This window comes from Danio rerio, chromosome 7 (assembly GCF_049306965.1).
Source record: "Danio rerio strain Tuebingen ecotype United States chromosome 7, GRCz12tu, whole genome shotgun sequence".
NCBI classification, from domain to species: domain Eukaryota; kingdom Metazoa; phylum Chordata; class Actinopteri; order Cypriniformes; family Danionidae; genus Danio; species Danio rerio.
The window spans coordinates 75,191,747-75,212,156 of record NC_133182.1 but is presented as its reverse complement, the minus strand read 5'-3'; the positions used below and the strand labels follow the sequence as shown (position 1 = coordinate 75,212,156).

Genomic DNA, 20,410 nt, shown 5'->3' with positions numbered 1-20,410 from the left:
TGACTCTCAAAGTGCTGGTAGAAATTTAAAGTTGAAGTCAAAATTATTCTTATGCCTTCCTGTGAAATATTTGTGTGTGTGTGTGTGTGTGTGTGTTAACACATTTAACTAATTTCTAATGATTCATTTCATTTGTGTTTGCAATGGTGGAGGTGCATACTATTTTTCTTCTTATTTTGAAAGTAGTGTTGACAAAAATATCGATATTTTGGAATGCTGGAATATTTAAAACGAAACGATTTTGCGATTGGTCGGTGTTGATAGTGGCGTTGCCCTTTATATCGCTCTATAAAGTTAATATATATAACAAATCTCCCTCAGAGTTATTGGAGTTTTAGCTGACAAAAAAAAATCAAAAACATTGACTTGGGTGCGGTTGTGCTAAACGTTTGTGTTATACACAATACACTCAAAAAATGGCTTATGCTGCTTGTTTAAAGTACTTTTTTAATGATTGTCACTGACAATCTCTTCCTTATTAACATAAACAGCCCTGAGTGAGAAGCAGCCATCCACCATCACACTGTACCTGCTGAAGATAACGTCAGTGGCTAAGAGGATTATTAATGTGGAGTGTAAGGATGCACAAATGAACACTGGAGTCTCTGTAAACTGCATTCTTTTGAGGCACTTCTTTAGAAATGTTCAGCTTTTCACAGAGATAACATTTGTCCTGTTTTAAATATGCCACTATGTTGACACATTGGCCTTTGTAGCTCCTCCCTCTTTTGAAAAGAGCACAACCTCATTTGCATTTAAAGTGAGAGTCGCCAAAAAGACACAATTAGGATCAAAGCCTAAAATGGGAAGTTTCAAATAGTTTTAAAAAGTTATTTGTGGTGTATTTCGAGCTGGAACTTCACATACAAACTCTAGGGACATGACAGGCATATTTAACATCATGTTAAAGGGTCACGAAACACCAAAACACATTTTAATGAGCTGTTGATAGTCGTATATGTGTCCCACACTGCTAAAAACACTATTAGGACACCTATATTTCACTAAAAAGTGTAAATTGGTTGTTTTTGCGTTATTTCAAGCAAATTCGTACTTCCTGTTTGAAACGAATTTTTGAAGCTGCGTCACGGTCATGACATAATAGCGTGTATTCCAGCGTGCAGACTGGGCGTCTGTGCCAGAGTGAGTCTTATTACGTCTTACAGTGTGATGCTTTAATGCATGAGTAAGGCTTGGTTCAAACCAATCAGCGCGCTCTATTGTGCAACTTCATTAATATGCATTACTGTCACAGTGTTTAGACGACAGAGACGCCACGTTGTGTTGGCAAAACAAGCATGAAGTGTTGCTTTTATAGTTTGCTGCAGTTAAATTTTGTTTTAATTTTCTCTCTGTGAGAGCTCAGCTGGAGTCACGTGTGGATTAACAGTGTACGCGACGCTCGACAACAATAACTTACGTGTCTAAGGAGGAACATTGTTTACCTGAGAGCTGTTCTCATCTGCAAACGCTGAGATCCGGATTCGCTTGTAGTCTCCTCTTAATAAAGACGTGGCTCTAGTTGCTGGTGATTGTCAAATCTCTACAGATTTGGTAAGTGAGCGACCAGTGCTCTTTGTTTATTCAGTTTGTTTGTATCGAACTAAGTTAACTATTGCACCGAGTGTAAACATGTTAGCACCACAACCGAACTTTAACCTCGTGTAGGGTTTTTACCGCATTTAGTGACCGGAATAACACACGCGGCTTTCTGACACTACCTGTCGTGTGCATCTAAGTTTCCGGAAAATACTGAGGTTTTTTTTCTCTCATTCGCCGTGCGGTATCAAACATTGCATGAAAAATACACGCTTAGAGCAGATCCTCGAATCAAATATCTCGTTTGTCGCGAGGGGCATGAATGAGTTCCCTGAATGAAAGAGCCAAACTGCAGTTAAAGTCCAACATTTAATAATTTGGCAAATAATTCGACTACAGATGTCCATGTGGGTTAAACACCATCACTTTTATACTGTGTGTGTGTGTGTGTTTTGACTCTGAAACTCGCGTGCCCAAATAGACACTCCCACACCATCCCACTTTTCTTCCTCCGACACTCCCCCCTAAACAGAGATGGACACGCCCACTTTTCTGACTTTTTCCAAAGTAGAGGTGTGAAAACACCCTGCTGAAACGAGGGGGTTTCATGGCCCTTTAAAAAAATACAATAAAAAAAACAAACAGTATGTTAAAGCATTCGTGTTTCACCTCGTAGTTCCTGCGATGTGTGGCGCTGGAGTTGGGAGGCTGGAAGCTGATCAGCATGCCATTCAGATCCGTCCAGCTGAAGGAGGACACTGGTTTGGTGTGGTCCGACAGGTGAGTAATGAAGCCTTCACTGGGGGGTTTAGTGATGTTGAACACCAGCCTCTGCTTGGGCGTCTCGTCGTCCTCCGCGTCCACAGTCGCAGTGGAGAGAGGAGTCAGGATGAACTGATCCACCTCCAGGATGAACATGGACATGAAGGCAGGTTTGGGCGGCTGGTTGGGGAGAGCGCCTGTAATGGTCACCGGGATCCAGGCCTGCTCTGACTGATGGACAGATGGACAGAACTAAGTCTTCAGATGAAAGAATGGGTTGTGTAATATCTAGGGATGTAACGGTATTGTAAATACCGCAATATTAATTTTTTTCGATATTACCGTAGTCGCATGACTCGGTAAAACTATAGGTCTTCTGAGAAAATTTGCTCAGGCGAATGAAGCGAACGGGAGGTAGCGAAAACTACAATTCCCATCAGCCCATGCTTGACCATCATCCCTTGCGGTCTGTTGTCGCTACAGATCCAGTAACGCGGAAATGGAGTGTGCTGCTAGAAGCGGGGATGAAAAAGAGCTGGAAAACTCTAAAGCGGGTGTTGTCGCGCGAGTTCTTATCAGCTGTGTTGTCGCGCGCGTACTGAATAGCGGTGTTGTCGCGCGAGTTCTTATCAGCTGTGTTGTCGCGCGCGTACTGAATAGCGGTGTTGTCGCGCGAGTTCTTATCAGCTGTGTTGTCGCGCGCGTACTGAATAGCGGTGTTGTCAGCACACTGTTCAGAATGATGCAGACATGAGATCTCTATCTTACTCATGGTTTGTCTTCTCAAGTGGGGAAAAGACAATGCACAACGTTACCCACTGCTGTCAACCTGGGCCAAGTCATATCTCTCTGTCCCAGAAACCTCAGTCCCAAATGAGAGGGTTTTTTTCTGTTGCAGGGGACATTGTAAATGCCCAGAGATACCAGCTTTTACCAGATTATATTTATATGATAATTTTCCTTTAAACCCATCTCTATCTAAGTGAGTGAGGGATTAAATGTTGAATGTGATGAGTTTTCAACAATACTAAATTGAAACTTTATTTTTTTACATGGTTTAATATTTTTTTGTTATTAAAATTGAAGTTCCTGTTTCAAAGCTTACAGATAGATGGCTAATTTGTATGTCATTGACACTTTTGGCACTTTTTTGGAGTATTTTCATAAGTTTTGTTTTTTCCTGTAAATGATTCAATAAATACCGTACCGTGACATTCATACCGAGGTATTACCGAACCGTGAAATTCTGATACCGTTACATCCCTAGTAATATCTGTACTTTATATTAAGAATAAAGAAGCAGACTGACATGGTTTTCCTCTCCTCATTTTCCCCTTCAAATAAAGAGTTACCTGTTGTTTTAATACCAAACCTTTATCTGGCATGGAGACAACACAGTAATGTGAATGTAATGTGAATTTAGGATTAACACCTGTATTATGCTCCTGCTCCGGGTGTCTGTGAGGTCCAGTCTGATGGAGATGTAGTCTGTATGTGGAGACGGAGGGTCGGTGTGCTGGTAGCGGATGCCCATCATCAGGAAGTCATTGCATGGCACTTTGGTGATTTTCAGCAGTTTGAGACCCTTCAGGCAGTCATCAGTCTTACAGTGAGCTCTGGCTTTATTATCTGCATGGGGGAGGGGGAGGGGGGGGGGGATTTTACTCAACTGTATATTTGCAGTAATATTGGTAACACTTTATAATAACTACACACTATAAATCATTTATTAAGCATTAGCAAATAGTGAACTCATTATTTGTTAAGCGTTAACTCTACATTAATAAGCGTTAGTAAGCAGTTTATAACTGCAGCTACAAATGCTGTATTCTTATAAGCACCTATATAATGTGATTAATGATTGTATTTTCATACTCTGTTAATGATTTATTTTTCATTACTAAATTAAGTCCCGCATTATTTACAAACCATTGGTATTTAAGAGTAGATGAGGGTTTTTAGGATCATTCAGAATGAGTTAGTAAATGATTAAAAAAAACTATTGAAATCAAAGTTTATATGTCTTATTATTCAGGCATATATGTATATTAATAAATGCTTTATTAACTCAACTTCACCTAGTTTTGTGACCTAATCGAAAGTGAGGACTATTCATGCTTTATAAATCCCTTATAAACGACAAATAAAGGCTCGGTTAAATTCTAAACAGGAAAAAAGACATTATTCATTCCTAGTCATTTAAAGATACACAAATAAAACTGTGCTTTAAATGAAAAATAAATCTTTGCAAGCTTATCTAAAAATAAAATCAGTGTAGAGTTTAAACATTGCATCTTATTTTATTGTTTAATTATTATATTGTTGTTGTTTTATCCAGTTGGATGTCATATTTTGACACTCCTGTTATTCAGCAATGATTAAACTTTACAGTATTTTCACTTTTTAGAAAGATTGCACAGATTATCGTTCATTTGATTCTCAGCCTTTATTTGTCATTTATAAGGGATTTATAAAGCAGGAATAGTCCTCACTTTAGAATAGGTCACAAAATTAGATGTAGTTGAGTTAATAAAGCATTTATTAACATATTAGTTAACTGTTAGTATATGCCTGAATAATAAGACATATAAACATTGATTTCAATAGTTTATTAATCATTTACCAACTCAATCTGAATGATCCTAAAAACCCTAAACTACTCTTAAACACAACTGGTTTGTAAATAATGTGATACTTAATTTAGTAATGAAAAATAAATCATTTACTAAGTATGAAAATACAAGTATTAAGCACATTAAATAGGTGCTTATAAGTCAAGAATAGAGCATTTGTAGCTGCAGTTATAAACTGCTTACTAATGTTTATTAATGTAGAGCTAACGCCCTAACAGATAATGAGTTCACTATTTGCTAATGCTTAATAAATGATTTATAGTGTGTAGTTATTATAAAGTGTTACCGTAATATTTAATCAGCACTCAGTTTTTATGTGTTTAATGTGTTTGTGAATTAGGAAAACATGATTATTATAATGTGATGCTTGTTACCCAGCTGTCTCCTAAGAGAAACGAAGCTGTCGGGTTCATCTCCTCTGGGCCCGTCTGCTTTCTCTGGTTCTCCAGTCACCAGCTGACCGTGAACAGGTAAATGCGTCTCCAGACCCGTCACCCGAATTGTGCACTCAATATTGTGTCTGTGTTCATAATTGAAGGACACGACGTTTCCATCCAGGACGTTCGAGAGGCCGTAAAACTCAGGCACCACGAGTTGCTGTGATCCGAACTGAATCACATTACATTCAGGCTCCAGGATTTCAACACGGAGAGAGAAGAGCTCGCTGTACGTCTCCGTCTCTGTAAATCTAAACAACATAATCTACATTAATTATGCAGAAATCACTTTTATAAGGCACTCAAACACAGTTGTGTGGCAACAGTCTAAGAATATAACCAGCTTCTAATGGTTAAAATGTATTAACTTCATTTTTATATAGTGCTGTCAAAATTAGTGCGTTAACGCATGTGACAATTAACGCGTTAAAAAAATTTACGCAATTAATGCAGTTGCAGGGTTTTTTTTTAACTTCCTATCTTAAACAGATTAAAATCGGAGAACTAGTGTCTTATGTAAATGTAGACTACTTAGAAAGTGTCAATGAAGTCACGAGCTGTCAAAGATCTACATCCCAATGCCTTTCAGCATGAGCCCTCCAATGATTTAGTAAGTTTGACGTGTTTCCTCCTTAAACGCAACGAAAGCGTATGCTTCGCGTTGTTGTGTCAGAATCCTTGTGAAATACAGCCATACTTTAGAATGCTTAGTAAGCAAATTTGATGAACACGATCATGCGTGTTGAATCTAAAGGGAGTCGCTCTCTGCGCAGCCCCGCGGGCGTTATGTGTGTGTGTCTGTTAGGCCCGTGCACAGAACCTTAGGGGCAGGTGCTGCAACGCGATCGCAAAGTGAAGAGCAAGTACCTAAGAGCAGCACCTAAGCCAATGAGGGCAGAGGGGCAGTGGCTCTAGCCGGGCCACCCCCCTGTGCATAACCCTGGTCTGTGTGTGCGCAAAATTGAAAACTTTATAATTATTGTTCTCAACTCACAGCAATACAACTTTACAATGCGTACAACTGTTTGTATTCAATACTTCATTATTATTATTAAAATTTTCCAACTTCCATATCTGCAATGCCTGTATTTTGGCAATTTTTCTTTTTTTTTGCAGTCCACTTAGAATCCAACCTGGAAATCAATGTTTTCTTTATTGATTGTTTTGAAATTCAAATGGCATTAACATGCCTGTGTTTTTATTTCTGTAATAAATATGGCTGTCAAGCTGGATCTTGATGGTTTATTGTGGGTTTGTTGTTTACATGAAGAAATCTGTGTTACAAGTTAAACTAAAATTCTAAAAAACAATTATATTTTGAATTGAAATAGTTTTTGTCTTGCGTTTACATTAATTTCACATTTGAATAGCCAAAATTACAAGTTTCAGTCTTTTAAATGTGATTAATCGCGATTAGTTTTTTAAAAAAAAGTGTAATTATTTTTTAATCGATTGACAGCACTATTTTTATTAATTACACTATAAAGTCAGTCTGCAGAAACACTTTGATTGACGTTCTCTCTTTGTACGTGTCATCAGATGCGGAAAGTCATTAATAAATATGAATACACTCAGCAATAAATGTATTGTTCATTGCTTCGTCATCTTATACATATCAACTAATATCAGATGTCAAAAAGTAGAATGTGTGGAGAACTACAAATATTTGGGTACCATTGTTGACCGATCGTTAAACTTTGAGGCAAACTATGATGCTATGTGCAAGAAGGGGCATATTGTCTTAGGAAACTATCTCGTTTTCACATTATGCTTACTCTTTTTTATCGTGCTTTTATTGAGTCTATTCTATCCTTCGCTCTGGTGGCATGGTTTGGAGGTCCGTCTCTCAAAAACAGGAATAGACTGAGACAGGTTATTAGGTGGTCTAGGTTGATTGGTGAAACACAGCTAAGTATTGAATCCCTGTATAGTAGCCAGCTTTTACGGATAGCCCAGAACATTAGTAGCTGCAGCTCTCATCCTCTGTCTGAGGAGTTTTTTCTGCTCCCTTCGGGTCGAAGGTTTCAGATGCTTTTTAGTGGGATAAAACGGTTCAGGATTAGCTTTGTCCCATCATCTATTGTCGCTCTAAATAAATTGTAATTTTTTATAAGGTATTATTTGTATGTGTATATGTGGGTATGTATATATGTGTGATTTAATTGTTTGTATCAAACGCCAAACTTTGCTGCAAAAAGACTCCACCTACGGGTACCAATAAAGTCAACAAACTAACTCACTTAATAAATACATTAACTAACATTAACTAATACAACCTTATTGTAAAGTGTTACCAAAAAAAAACAAGCATAGTATTTGTGTATACATCCATACTAGTTTACGAAATCAAAATAAATACCTGTAAAGACGAAGTTTAACAGTGTCCTCTTTTAAAATTGGACATCCATTATGAGTGTATTTCACCTCATCAGCCATAAAGTGACAGTCAAAAACCTGTTGAATGCGAAAAAGGTGTAGAAAGAACAGACAATAAGTAAAATAATAATTGAATAAAATTAAATATAAGTCAAAATTATTAGCCCCTCCTGTTTATTTTTATCTCCAATTTCTGTTTAAGGTAGAGCAGATTTTTTTCAACACATTTCTAAACATAATAGTTTTAATAACTCATTTCTATACAGCTTAAAGTGACATTTAAAGGCTTAACTAGGTTAATCAGGTTAACTAGGCAGGTTAGGGTAATTAGGCAAGTTATTGTGTAGTGATGGTTTGTTCTGTAGACTATCGAAAGAAAAAAACTTAAAGATGCTAATAATTTTGACCTTAAAATTGTTTTTTAAAAAATTAAAAACTGCTTTTATTCTAGCCGAAATAAAACAAATAAGACTGTATCCCTGGGCACATTTTCCCAATGAGTCTGTCTTGAATGCAACATACTGTACCAAGAGCAATGCAATTTACTTTTTAAAAAAACATAGGCTAAGACACTTATTTCCACTGAGCCTGAGCTGGATGAAAACATTAACGTCATGTTGTCACAAATGTCTGATGTATCATCAATTGCTGAGTGTACCTGTGGCGTCAGAGAGCCGACCCGCTGTGTGATCGGTTCATTCAGCACCACCTCCAGCTTGCAGGAATCCTTGACTCTGGGAATACGAAACTGCAGATCGTCCTCCTGCAGAAACACCGACTGACCTCTTTTCACCTTCAGGACAGCGTTGGTTTTGACCAGAGAGCCTCGAATCAGCTGGATCAGGCCCAGCAAGAGGAGACACACACATTTGCTGGTTTTTACAGTCATTGTGTGAATCAGGACGTCTGGTGTGAGGGAACAGATGAATCTACTGCTGTTTGGTTGTGTTTTGTTCGGTCAATGTTTTCATGCAAAGTCATCTCCAGTTTTTGAGATGATCAGAAGCTTTGCTTGTTGATTTCAGATCATGGATCAGCTCCTCTCCATTTATCACACATCTGAAATGAAAACAAAAACGTTTAGTCCCTTATTTATCACAGCGGAATGAACCACCAACTATTGCAGCATATGTTTTACGCAGCGGATGACTTTTCAGCAACAACCCAGTACTGGGAAACACCCATAATCTCACATTCACACACACTATAGCACATGTGTTTGGACTGTGGGGGAAACAGGAGCACCCAGAGGAAACCCACGTCAACACAGGGAGAGCATGCAAACTCCACACAGAAATGTTCACTGGACCAGTTTGGACTTGAACCAGCAACCTTCATTGCAATAGTGCTAACCACTGAGCCACCGTGCTGTCCCAATTTCACTTCATTAGTAAAGTTGCCTTCAATGTGAGCCTAAAACATCTCCATCACGTCTCTCTGACATGTTTGCTGAGTGAAGGGGAGAAAGTCTCATCCTGTAGAGGTGAGATGTCAACTTAAAAGATGACCTTTGACCCCTGAACTGTCCTGAGGGCCTGAAAATGACCAGTGTGGAGGTTGAGGACGGCTCATCTGTCAACACTGCTCACCCATTGGTCTTAGAAAAAGGCTCGACTTTGTAAATGTTACTCACTTTAACATACACAAATAAATACAGATCTGGCGTTAAAACTACAACAATCCTAACAAACAGATTTGCACTTACACTGTAAAATATATCTCTTAATTAACTTTCCGTATTATGTGTTTTCCTTTTGTTTACGGTTGTGAATTGCATTATGGGATGTCGATCTCTGCTCTGTCGACTTTTGATGTTGAAAATTCAACTCTGGAGTTAAATAAAATGACTTTTATTGATATTTTAGTCTTTTGAAAATAATATAATGTATAAGAGATAATATATAGAGAGATAATAAGTGTGTAAAATAGCTGATAATGTACTGGCAGTTTATTACAAAGGGTTTGTATCATAACATACAACACCAACCCAGACAATATATCACTGTAAACTTAAAAAAGTTCATTAAAGTCACTTTTTTTCCAGGTTTAAAGTTTGTTGGATGAATGATCAAGCTCCCATAATGCACCTCAAAAGCATAAATAAACAGCGAAAATAATAAATAAAAACCTGAGTCACAAAATACAGAAAACTGCTAATTTTGGATATTTTTAGTGTACAAAGAATACTGTAAAAATACTGGGTTCCACATTTTTCCTTCATGTTGTCCCTACACAAATCGATTACTGTAAGTTAAGTTATTTAGGTGGATTGAACATAAAACAATTAAATTGTCCCAAAAAAAACTCAAGAATTGTATTGATTCAGCTCATTTTAAATAAGTACTCTGAACAACTAACAAAAATCATTACTTGAGGGAAAGATTTCTGTGAAGCTGTAAAATGTTTGCGGACCATTTAAGACCATTTAATTTACATTCATCTTAAAATTTCGAAATTTAACAAGTTTTTATTTCTTGAAAAATGACGTCTTTAATCTAGAAATTTAATGCATTTTTTAAAATAAGCTTTGTAAAAACTAATTCTCGAAAAATAACTATCCATGTGAATATGCTGTTTTGAAAAAAAAAAACTTTTTAAATACAGCAAAATAAAACTGCAGTGTTGTAAAAAAAAATGTAATTTAAGTGTAATTTAATTTCATTTATTCATTAATTCATTCATTTCCTTTATTTCCTTTATAGTATCTTTATTTATCAGGGGTCTCCAAAGCGGAATGAACCACCGACTTATTCAGCAAATATTTTACACAGTGGATGCCCGTCCAGCTGAAATTGTGTTGTTTTATTTTTCGATTGGCTGTAGACCAAACCACTGTTGTCCAATCCTTTGCCTAAAACCAGACTTGCCTTCTTAACCAAATTAAGCCTTTAAATTGCACTTTAAGCTGAATACTATTAACTTACTACAGAAGGTACATACTGTAAATACTCCCAAAACCTTCTCCAAGACTTCTTCATTCATTTTCTTTTTGGCTCAGTCCCTTTATTCCTCAGGGGTCGCCACAGCGGAATGAACCAGCACTTGGAAACATCCATACACACTCTCATTCACACACAGTCATACACTACGGCCAATTTCATTCATTCATTCAATTTCTTGTCGGCTTAGTCACTTTATTAATCTGGGGTCGCCACAGCGGAATGAACCGCCAACTTATCCAGCACGTTTTTACGCAGCGGATGCCCTTCCAGCCGCAACTCATCTCTGGGAAACATCCACACACTCATTCATGCACACACTCATGCACTACGGGCAAGTTAGCTTACCCAATTCACCTGTAACACATGCCTTTGGACTGTGGGGGAAACCGAAGCACCCAGAGGAAACCCACACCAACGCAGGGAGAACATGCAAACTCCACACAGAAATGTCAACCAAGCCAGACGCGACTTGTTTCAGCGACCTTCTTGCTGTAAGATGACAGTGCTAACCACTTTATTTTAGTTTGGCTGGAATAAAAAAGTCATAATAATAAAAATGTAAAAACTGCTGAAGGCAATAATATTAGTACCCCTTCAACTGGCTGCAAACCACTGTTGTCCAATCACTTGCCTATAACCGAACTTGACTAAGTTAAGCCTTTGAATTGCACTTTAAGCTGAATACTAGTATCCTGCACACAAAAAAACCTACAGTAGACACATGCTGTAAATTTTTCTTAAAACCTTCCACACTCGAAACACACTGAAATAATACTGAAATAATAATAAACATTCCTCCAATGCTCATTAATCAAATTAGGTTTTATCAAAACAGAATTAATGTACCCCAGAGCTTTGGCTCTGCGGTAAATCTACAAATCACCTCAAAAGGCACAACATGTGAAAAAGCCGACAGACATTTGAGCTCACTTGAACACATTCTAGCATTGAAACATCTGGAATCGGTCCGTCTCTGTTTACTCACTAATGTGTTTCTTTTAAAAGCTTCTCCTCTTCTTCCTGCTGTCTTCCTCTATTGGAAAACCCAATTTACTGAGATTGCTCCACAGCCTCAGGCCAAACAAAGTCTAAAAGCGAGGCCACAGAGTGTTTCATGGGCTAAAACGCAGGATTGTTGGACAATAATCAGGTTGTTTTGCTGAAATGCTGTGAAATTGGATACAAACAGGATTTACCTCACTTAAAGACACGAGGAACACAAAGACAAACGCAGGCAGCTCTTTAAAAGCGACTCAACACAAAATTAGCCTGCTAAACTAACAAAACTTAAGACCAAGATTGTTGTAATTTTGCTCGTTTGTTTTTTATTTAGATGAAATCACGTAAAAACATAACAAGATCTTTCTGTAAACCATTAGTGCATTAAGAGAAACAATTGAAGAGACAATAAAGAAACCCAAAAGGTCTACTATATGAGTAACTGTAAGGGGCTGTTCACACAAAATGTGTTCTTTCTCTCCAATGTGCTACTTTTACCATTGTTTTTTAATGCAAACACAAGCTTAACGACTGCGTTTGACCATTGATCTCACATCTCGCATCTTTTAACCCTTAAAGACCTAGAGGTATTTTGTGGGCACCTAATGGGCCTATATTATTATTATTTTTTTAAAGCAGATTTATTTTTATTTTAGCAGTCAGCCTCAAGTGTCATATATTATTTTAAACAGGAGAACCTGAAGTTTCAATCTGTGTCATTTAAAGGTCCAGTCTAAAATATATTTTGGTCCAAAAACATATGAACAGACAGAAAATATTCCAGAATTTTCCAGAAACGATTTTTTAAAAAGTGGCATTTTCTAGTTATTACACACAAAACCTTATAAAGTTTGTTTTTCTTTCTTTAGAAATACATACTATGATGTTTTATACTTCCAAAATAAATTTTGTCTACATCCACTATTCCCTGAGCAAGTTATAGCAATTTATTTCAATGTTATTCCAAGGCGTTTTTCAAGGAGGGGGGGGGGGGTGCATTTATGTATACAATGTATTTGCCCAAAAGTTCTGGGAATGAACTAAACAGAAAAAAATGTTACAAAATATTTTAAAAATATATATATAAAAATTTGACTTTTTCCAAATAATATATTTTCAGTGACTATAAACAACACCACTTACAATGAACAAATAAGAAAAATAAGAAAATAATAAATAATGTGTCAAAGTCCAAATAACAGAAATGTGCGCACATCTAGAAAATCTTGAAGGTAGGTGCACGATCAAAAAACAAACATAAGTAGCAAAAGACTTAAAGTAAATCGGCAAACTGCCACTTTAGCTCTCAAAAAATTTTTAATGTCAATATTACAACGTTTCGACCGACATGGTCTTCATCAGGTGATCACCTGATGAAGACCATGTCGGTCGAAACGTTGTAATATTGACATTAAAAATTTTTTGAGAGCTAAAGTGGCAGTTTGCCGATTTACTTTGAATCTTTTGCTTCAAAGTCCAAATAAACATGGTGCAAATCCTCAGTAAAAAGTAGATATAAATATTTACTATACTATAAATAGTCACATAACTAAACTAGATTCAATATGGACCATCCTTAGGTTTTATGTGCCAGCTGTGCCACTGTTTTGTCATGTTTCTGTGCTGTTGTGCATGCAAAAGTACTTGGTATGAGAATTATTTCATGCAAAACTTATTTTTTGGCGTTTTATTTAGCCGCGCGTAAATGTAGAGCCTATCTCTCATTCCATGTTCTTCAAAAAGCTCATTGTTGGTCCACAAAGCGAAACCTATGCTTATTGGTTGAGAGATAGCCAGTTTAAACCAAGTGTGCTGCAAGCCTGCGTTTGAGTGAAGGTCTCGGCCGTTAGATCGCCCCCTGGGGGCTGGCTGCAGTACAAGTCATAAAGCCCGCCTCCTCCGTGTTAATGAAGGAGACTTGAGCCCAAATAAAAAAAAATATTACACTTGCAATAAAATGTCTCGAAAGATAGTTCTGGTCGATTAAGGCACTGGTTATTGTGCTGAAATAGGTGCAGATCTTCATTTTTGTAAACAGTTTGTTTTTAGCAGTAATTTAATGCTGGGCGTGTCATCGTGATTGATAGCTGTGATTGACAGTTTCTCAAAGCGCGGCGTCTGAGCTTCGGCAGGAGACTGAAGTAGACTGAAATGTTATTATTCGATTTCTGTGTTATTTTACCATGACAAAATGAGTTCAGCAGTAAACTATAGTTTCTGACATACATGATCCTGGTGGAACACTGTTTATTCGCTAAGGTCAGGGCTTTTTTCGGGCTTTATTAGTTTGCTGATACACGCCTAGCCACCCAGATAGCAAAACACAGTTCCGGCTAGACTCTTGCCTGCCGGAGACTTATCTCTTAGAGCTCAGACTGACTAATGTTACCTCTGCTGGACCTACTACGGATGCCTGGACTCACTACCCAATTCCAGCCCGAGTCAATTGAGCCAGATGCGGCGGCCGAGCGAGCAGGCGCTGCCGCATGCGAGCCGGAATCAGCCCGCGACGCCGCGAGTAAGTTATGCGCTGCGGCCTGGAGCTGGCGCGATTGAATATATAAAACCCTCATATTTGTTAACGTTATTACATCCATTTGTGTTGATATGACAGCAAACGCATGCTGAGAAGTTCGGGGGGCGTGGTTGATTTTACATAAAGCGTTTGGTTGGAAGCTCGACTCCGCTCATTTTCGCGGCTCCTCCTCTGGCTCCATCAGACAGTCCTTCTGCGCATGTCTGGCTCCAATTTCAGCAGTCTTTTGCGACAGTTTGTGCCCGTCAAGCAGGCATTTTGCCCTCAAGGCGTTCAATGGGAAAAAGGGCTGTCGCGTCGTCCATATTTTTTACAGTCATTGGTTTAAACCAATCTGGGCATGGAGGAGGGACAATGCATCAATATATTATGTCTGGTTTGTCCGGAGACACAGTGACGAGCGTTTCTTTGTCAAATCAGCGTTGTCAAAATTTGATGACGTAACCGCACTGATTCCGGAGCCTCTGAAACTTTGTGAATGTAATGTGTTACAGCGCTGGAAAGCTGAGATTCTCTTTGAGCCAATCTTTGAATTGTATGGATCGGATCAGCGGATCAAAAGTTATTAAACATTTAAGAGCAATACTTATTTTTAGCCGCAGGCGGCTGTCTCGGTCTTTAGCGCTGCTTTTAGGCACTGTGTTAAGCTGAAAGACCTTTCACAAGCAGTGCAGCTCATCACTGTTAGTTCCAGAGCAGTGGACCAATCAGAAGAGCTTGGAGGAGGGGCAACCGCTACAAGCTTCTGTTTATAGTAGAAAGCTGGCATGACTAAAGTTTTATTAACCGATATATCACGGCGGAGGAGGCGCTCATTGTGGATTTGTGCAGATATGTGTGTGTCGCCCACACAAATCAAATCATTTAAGCTGTTTTCACACCCAAGATCTACCTCAACACAAAATTAACGTATGAACCTCCCCTGGCTGGACGTCTCGTTTGACCACTACTGTATTTAGGTTTGCACTTTTCCAACACTCAAGACTTCCTGAAATTTAGAACATATCTGTTTTACTTCATTTTTTGCTAGTGCAGTCTTACAAAATGTGCAAAAGGGGATTAAACTGATCACTTATCACCTTTTAAACATGTGATGTCCAGCAGACCTTTAACCTTGACCCCATGCAGCACTTTGATACTGTACATATGACACCTGGAAACAGATGTGGTAAAATGATCTCCCGTCCATTTCCCAAACCCATATTAACTCTCCTCATTCCAGACACTTTTAGTTTGTCATTACATCATGCTCTTCATCGAGGCCATATGCTTTCACTGTCCTTGTATGTGTCAAAACACAGCAGGCTAACAATGACTCCAGAGACTAAAAGATAACGAAGCTAAGATCTGTTCAATTAAACATCAAACGTATGACTAGGGCTGTCTGGCACTAGTCATATGTTTAATGTTTAACCTGCGGACATTTTTTTGCTATTTCTGCACAGAATTTTGTAAAGAAAAATGTCAGTATCGTAACTAAAAGCTTCATATATGAAATAAAATATAATACCTTTTAACTTTTATTTAATGTTTACAATGCACATTCAATTACATTCACTTATTTGGTAAACAAATAAAGTCTCTCATATAATATATCTCTACTAAAAGACTGAAAATATTACTGTACAAACTGCTTTGTAAATAAATCATATGAACATTTTTATTTATTCGTTCATTCATTCATTTTCTTTTATGGCTTAGTCTCTTCATTAATCAGTTTTCAGCGGCAACCCAGTACTGGAAAACACCCATACACATCCATCCACTACGACCAATGTCATTCATTCATTCATTTTCTTTTGGTCTTAGTCCCTTTATTAATCCGGGGTCGCCAAAGCGGAATGAACCGCCAACTTATCCAGCAAGTTTTAACGCAGCGGATGCCCTTCCAGCCACAACCCATCTCTGGTAAATACAACCAATTTAGTTTATTCAATTCACCTATAGCGCATGTGCCGACTGACCCAGCTGGGACTTGAACCAGCAACCTTCTTATAAGCTTACCAAATGTTCTTGCAGATAATCTAATATACAAGATCGCTTAAATTTATTTTAAGAATACATTACCAAGACTGTTTATTTACATTAACGCTGCACTTTAGGAAGAATTAATCTTATTTTAATGTCTTCCATGTTTTTTTTTTAAGATTAATTCTTTCTGAGGCTGTGCAGGGGCTCAGTGGTTAACACTGTTGCCTCACAGCAAGAAGGTCGCTGGTTCAAGCCCCAGATGGGGCAGTTGGCGTTTCTGTGTGGAGTTTGCATGTTCTCCCCTTGTTGGTGTGGGTTTCTTCCGAGGGTTTCCAGTTTCCCCCACAGTCAAAAGACATGCGCTGTAGGTGAATTGAATAAGCTAAATTGGCCGTAGTGTATGTGTGAATGTGAGAGTGTATGGGTGTTTCCCATTATTGAGTTGCAGCTGGATGGGCTTCCGCTGCGTAAAACATATGCTGGAATAGTTGGTGGTTCATTCCGCTGTGGTGACCCCTGAAATAGAGACCAAGCCGGAGGAAAATAAATGAATGAATATTGCATAGCTACAATATTTTGAAGTATTATTAAAAGTTATTAAAATGTATCATTACGGATTTGTAAACACAAATATGTTTAAATAAATGACAACTTTCAAAACAAATGACATTAAAGTCTTTTTTTTCTGTAGCTAATAAAAAAAATCATAAGAGAGCTAATTATTTTGACCTTAGCAGTTTTTTTTATTACACTTTTATTTTTATTTATTTATTGTAATATTTATAATATTTTATTTCTTTTTCCAGAAGAAAAATACAATATGAAATAATGTAAAAAAAAAAAACTATATAGTAATCTGTTAAACAGCATTTAATAAATATTTGAAAAACAATTACAATTTCACAGGAGGGCTAATAATTTTTTCTCCAACTATATACAGTGCTCAGCATAATTGAGTTAACTCCATTTAGAAAATGAATATTTTTATCTATTTCTCAGTAAGTATATATGTATTTTGGTGCATTTAGAAAACGAATTTATTGAACAGATATATTTATTACAATAATATTTAGTCACCAAACATATTTATAAATTAAAATATAATACAATTGTATTTAAGCAAATTTTTTATATTTTTTTTGCTTCTCTTGATTTTCCTCATTTTAAATTTGTATTTAATATTTTTTTAATATAACATATGAATTTGGCTGTCCTAGTTTTTGGACCGCTATCTTAAGTTATTTTGTTAAATAGGCTCCAGATTTGGCTTCAGTACAGACTAATCTAATGTATATGCACAAATATAATATTGTAAAACTTCCTATTAAAAATATGAATTTAAAAGATGGATTTGTGAGGAGTGTACTTATATATGCTGAGCACTGTATATATATATATATATATATATATATATATATATATATATATATATATATATATATATATACATATACATATATATATATAAAGATATTTATGGGTCTAAAACACTTCAAAAGGCTGTTAATTACACCTTAAATATTTTTTCTGAATTATTTACATCAGCATTTAACATGCAATTAAGTGCTCGAAAACAGTTCGTAAATTTAAAGATGTGGTTTTAAGTCCTTAAGTAATCGTTGGAACATTTAAAAACTATCACAAGGGTAAACTTATCATCATCCTATATGCTAGGATTCGTTTTCAAGTGGTTGTAAAAAAAAAAAACAGATTACATCTTTTCCACAAAACAAGACGTTTCTCCTTTCCGATGAATGGCTCGAGACCTCTGCCTTTGAGGCATTTGGGAGGTTTTTGTGCGCAAACCACATCAAAACTCTCAGTGCATTCCCAGCTCTGTTTGTGTGATCTCACGGTTTAGAGACTGTCAACATTGTTGGTGGGGCATGATTCTACACGCTGTACAGTCTGTGATTATATGCTTTCGCTCTGTTCGGGATGTTCTCTATAGGTTTGAAGCAAGTTCAACAGGCAAGCACTGAAGGAATCCTTCATGGGCTCAGGTAAACACAACTCTGTAACAAGGCTTGACTAGAAAACGATACAGCAAAAAAAAGCTGCTGACCAAGGCTGCATCTTACTACTAGTTTTACTCGAGCTCAGTGCTGCATTTGACACTATAGATCATGAAGTCCTCATAGATCGATTAAATTTGACAGGTGTCCAGAGACAGGCTTTACAATCACTTAAGTCATACTTAACTGACCGTTACCAATTTGTAAATATAATCTTTCAAAATACATATTAAACAGCAACCTTAAGTTTTCACAATCATATCTCCCATGCTGCAAAAACAGCCTTATTTGATCTCAGAGTTGTCGCTAAGCTAAAAAGCATGCTATCTATCTGAGATGCAGAAAAGCTAGTTAATGCTTTTATGACCTCTAGACTGGATTACTGCACTGCTCTGTTTGCTGGTTGCACAGCATCCTCTATGAATAAACTTCAGTTAGTGTAAATGCACCTTCCATAGTTCTTACCAGGTCAAGAAAACACTATTACATCACTCCAATTGTATCCTCCTTACACTGGCTGACTGTTAAGTTCTGTATTAATTATAAAATATTGCTTCTTACCTACAACAGATGTAAATAGTCTAGCTCCTGTTTATTTAACCAACCTTCTGTCTCGCTACAATCCAACCCGCTCTTTAAGATCTCAAAACTCAGAGCTTCTGGTAGTACCCAGAATAGCAAAGTCCACTAAAGGAGGCTGATGGTTTTCATATATGGCTCCTAAACTTAAGCCTTCCTAATGTCAGAAGCTCAGAAACTCTCAGTTTAAAACTAGATTAAAAACCTATATTTTAAGTGAAGCACAATGCATCACATAATTATATGAATTTGAATGTACCATATAATTAATTACATTAATATCTCTTGTGCACTTAAATTAACAGCAGCCACACGAATTATTTTCTTTGCTCTCTATTTCCACATTGAGATGCCGATCCTGAGGCCTATCTAGATCGTGGAGTGCCACTTGATCAGATCCAAGACAAGTGAAGAGATGATACCAAACCTACCAGGACTTGAAGAGATGATGCCCACCATCGGAGAACTTCAAGGACAACAAACACTTAAAATGCACCTCATTGAACATGTATTATTATTATTACATTCAAATATTATTTCTTAATGTTATGCCCGTGTAACATGATCAGGCTTGCTTTCACAGCGAAGAAATAAGACAATGTCAACAATATAAATCCAACCCTTCCAGATTCTGCTGCAACTCCAGAGTTGGAGGTAAGTAAACATTGTTTTCCTGCAGCCGATGAAGACAAATGCAACCACAAATGTAGCAATCCATTAAACACAACCAGTCAGAAGCCATCAGGACTCCATTAAAGCCAGCTGATTGAAGCCGCTCAAGTATGAGGATGTTATGAGAGCGTATCACCGAGGTTTATTTGTACTAATTACATATTATTCTAGTAGCATCGTCTGTTCATTGTGCTGAGGCTGGAGGGATTGAAGATTTGTTTCATGTTTGGCCAAGACGTGAGTGCTGCTGTTTTGGTAGAGATGTAGATTTGATTAAGAGGCTCCAGTCAGGAAAGCCCAGGGCAGGCTGTGTGTGTGTGTGTGTGTGTGTGTGTGGCCTATTTCAGACATGTGGGGGCCATTTTCCTGACATTTGAACGTGCCGAGACCGAGCGCGAACAACAGGACGAGTTGTGACACAATGGGCTTTTCTAATGGTGCAGGTCTCAGTGGCTTTCAGATGTGTGAAGTTAAATGAAATGATATTAGTTAAATAAGCAGCCTTGTTGTTATTGCCTTTACTACTTCAATAGGCAAAAATGAATAAATAATTTTTTTAATATGAATAAATACAATAATTTAAAAAAGAATCCAGGGTATATAAACATTTAAACATCATTTATAACTATAATTTCATCTTTATTTTGTATTTTCTTTTGGATTCTACAGCTTGATTTTCTTTCTCTGAAACCATTTGAGAGTTTGCTTAGTTGTGTTTTGGATTATTTTCTTGCTCAAACCGAGCATCAGAACAGAGAAGAAAGATGATTTAAGTGACTTTGAACGTGGTATAGTTGTTGGTGCCGGACGAGTTGGTCTGAGTATTTCAGAAACCGCTGATCTACTGGGATTTTCACGCACAACCATTTCTAGGGTTTACAGAGAATGGTCCGAAAAAGAGGAAATATCCAGTGAGCGGTAGTTCTGTGGGCGCAAATGCCTTGTTGAT

General features: G+C 37.3%; 1 protein-coding gene across 1 annotated transcript in view; it reads right to left on the bottom strand.

Annotated features, from left to right (window-relative positions):
* Positions 1–20,410, bottom strand: part of frem1a (Fras1 related extracellular matrix 1a) — a 69,797-nt gene that overhangs the window by 44,710 nt on the left and 4,677 nt on the right. Inside the window, 5 exon segments of the mRNA NM_001190308.2 lie at positions 2,209–2,532; positions 3,734–3,930; positions 5,309–5,622; positions 7,731–7,825; positions 8,406–8,806. Coding sequence (NP_001177237.2) covers positions 2,209–2,532; positions 3,734–3,930; positions 5,309–5,622; positions 7,731–7,825; positions 8,406–8,636 — 1,161 coding nt within the window. The 5' untranslated portion in view covers positions 8,637–8,806.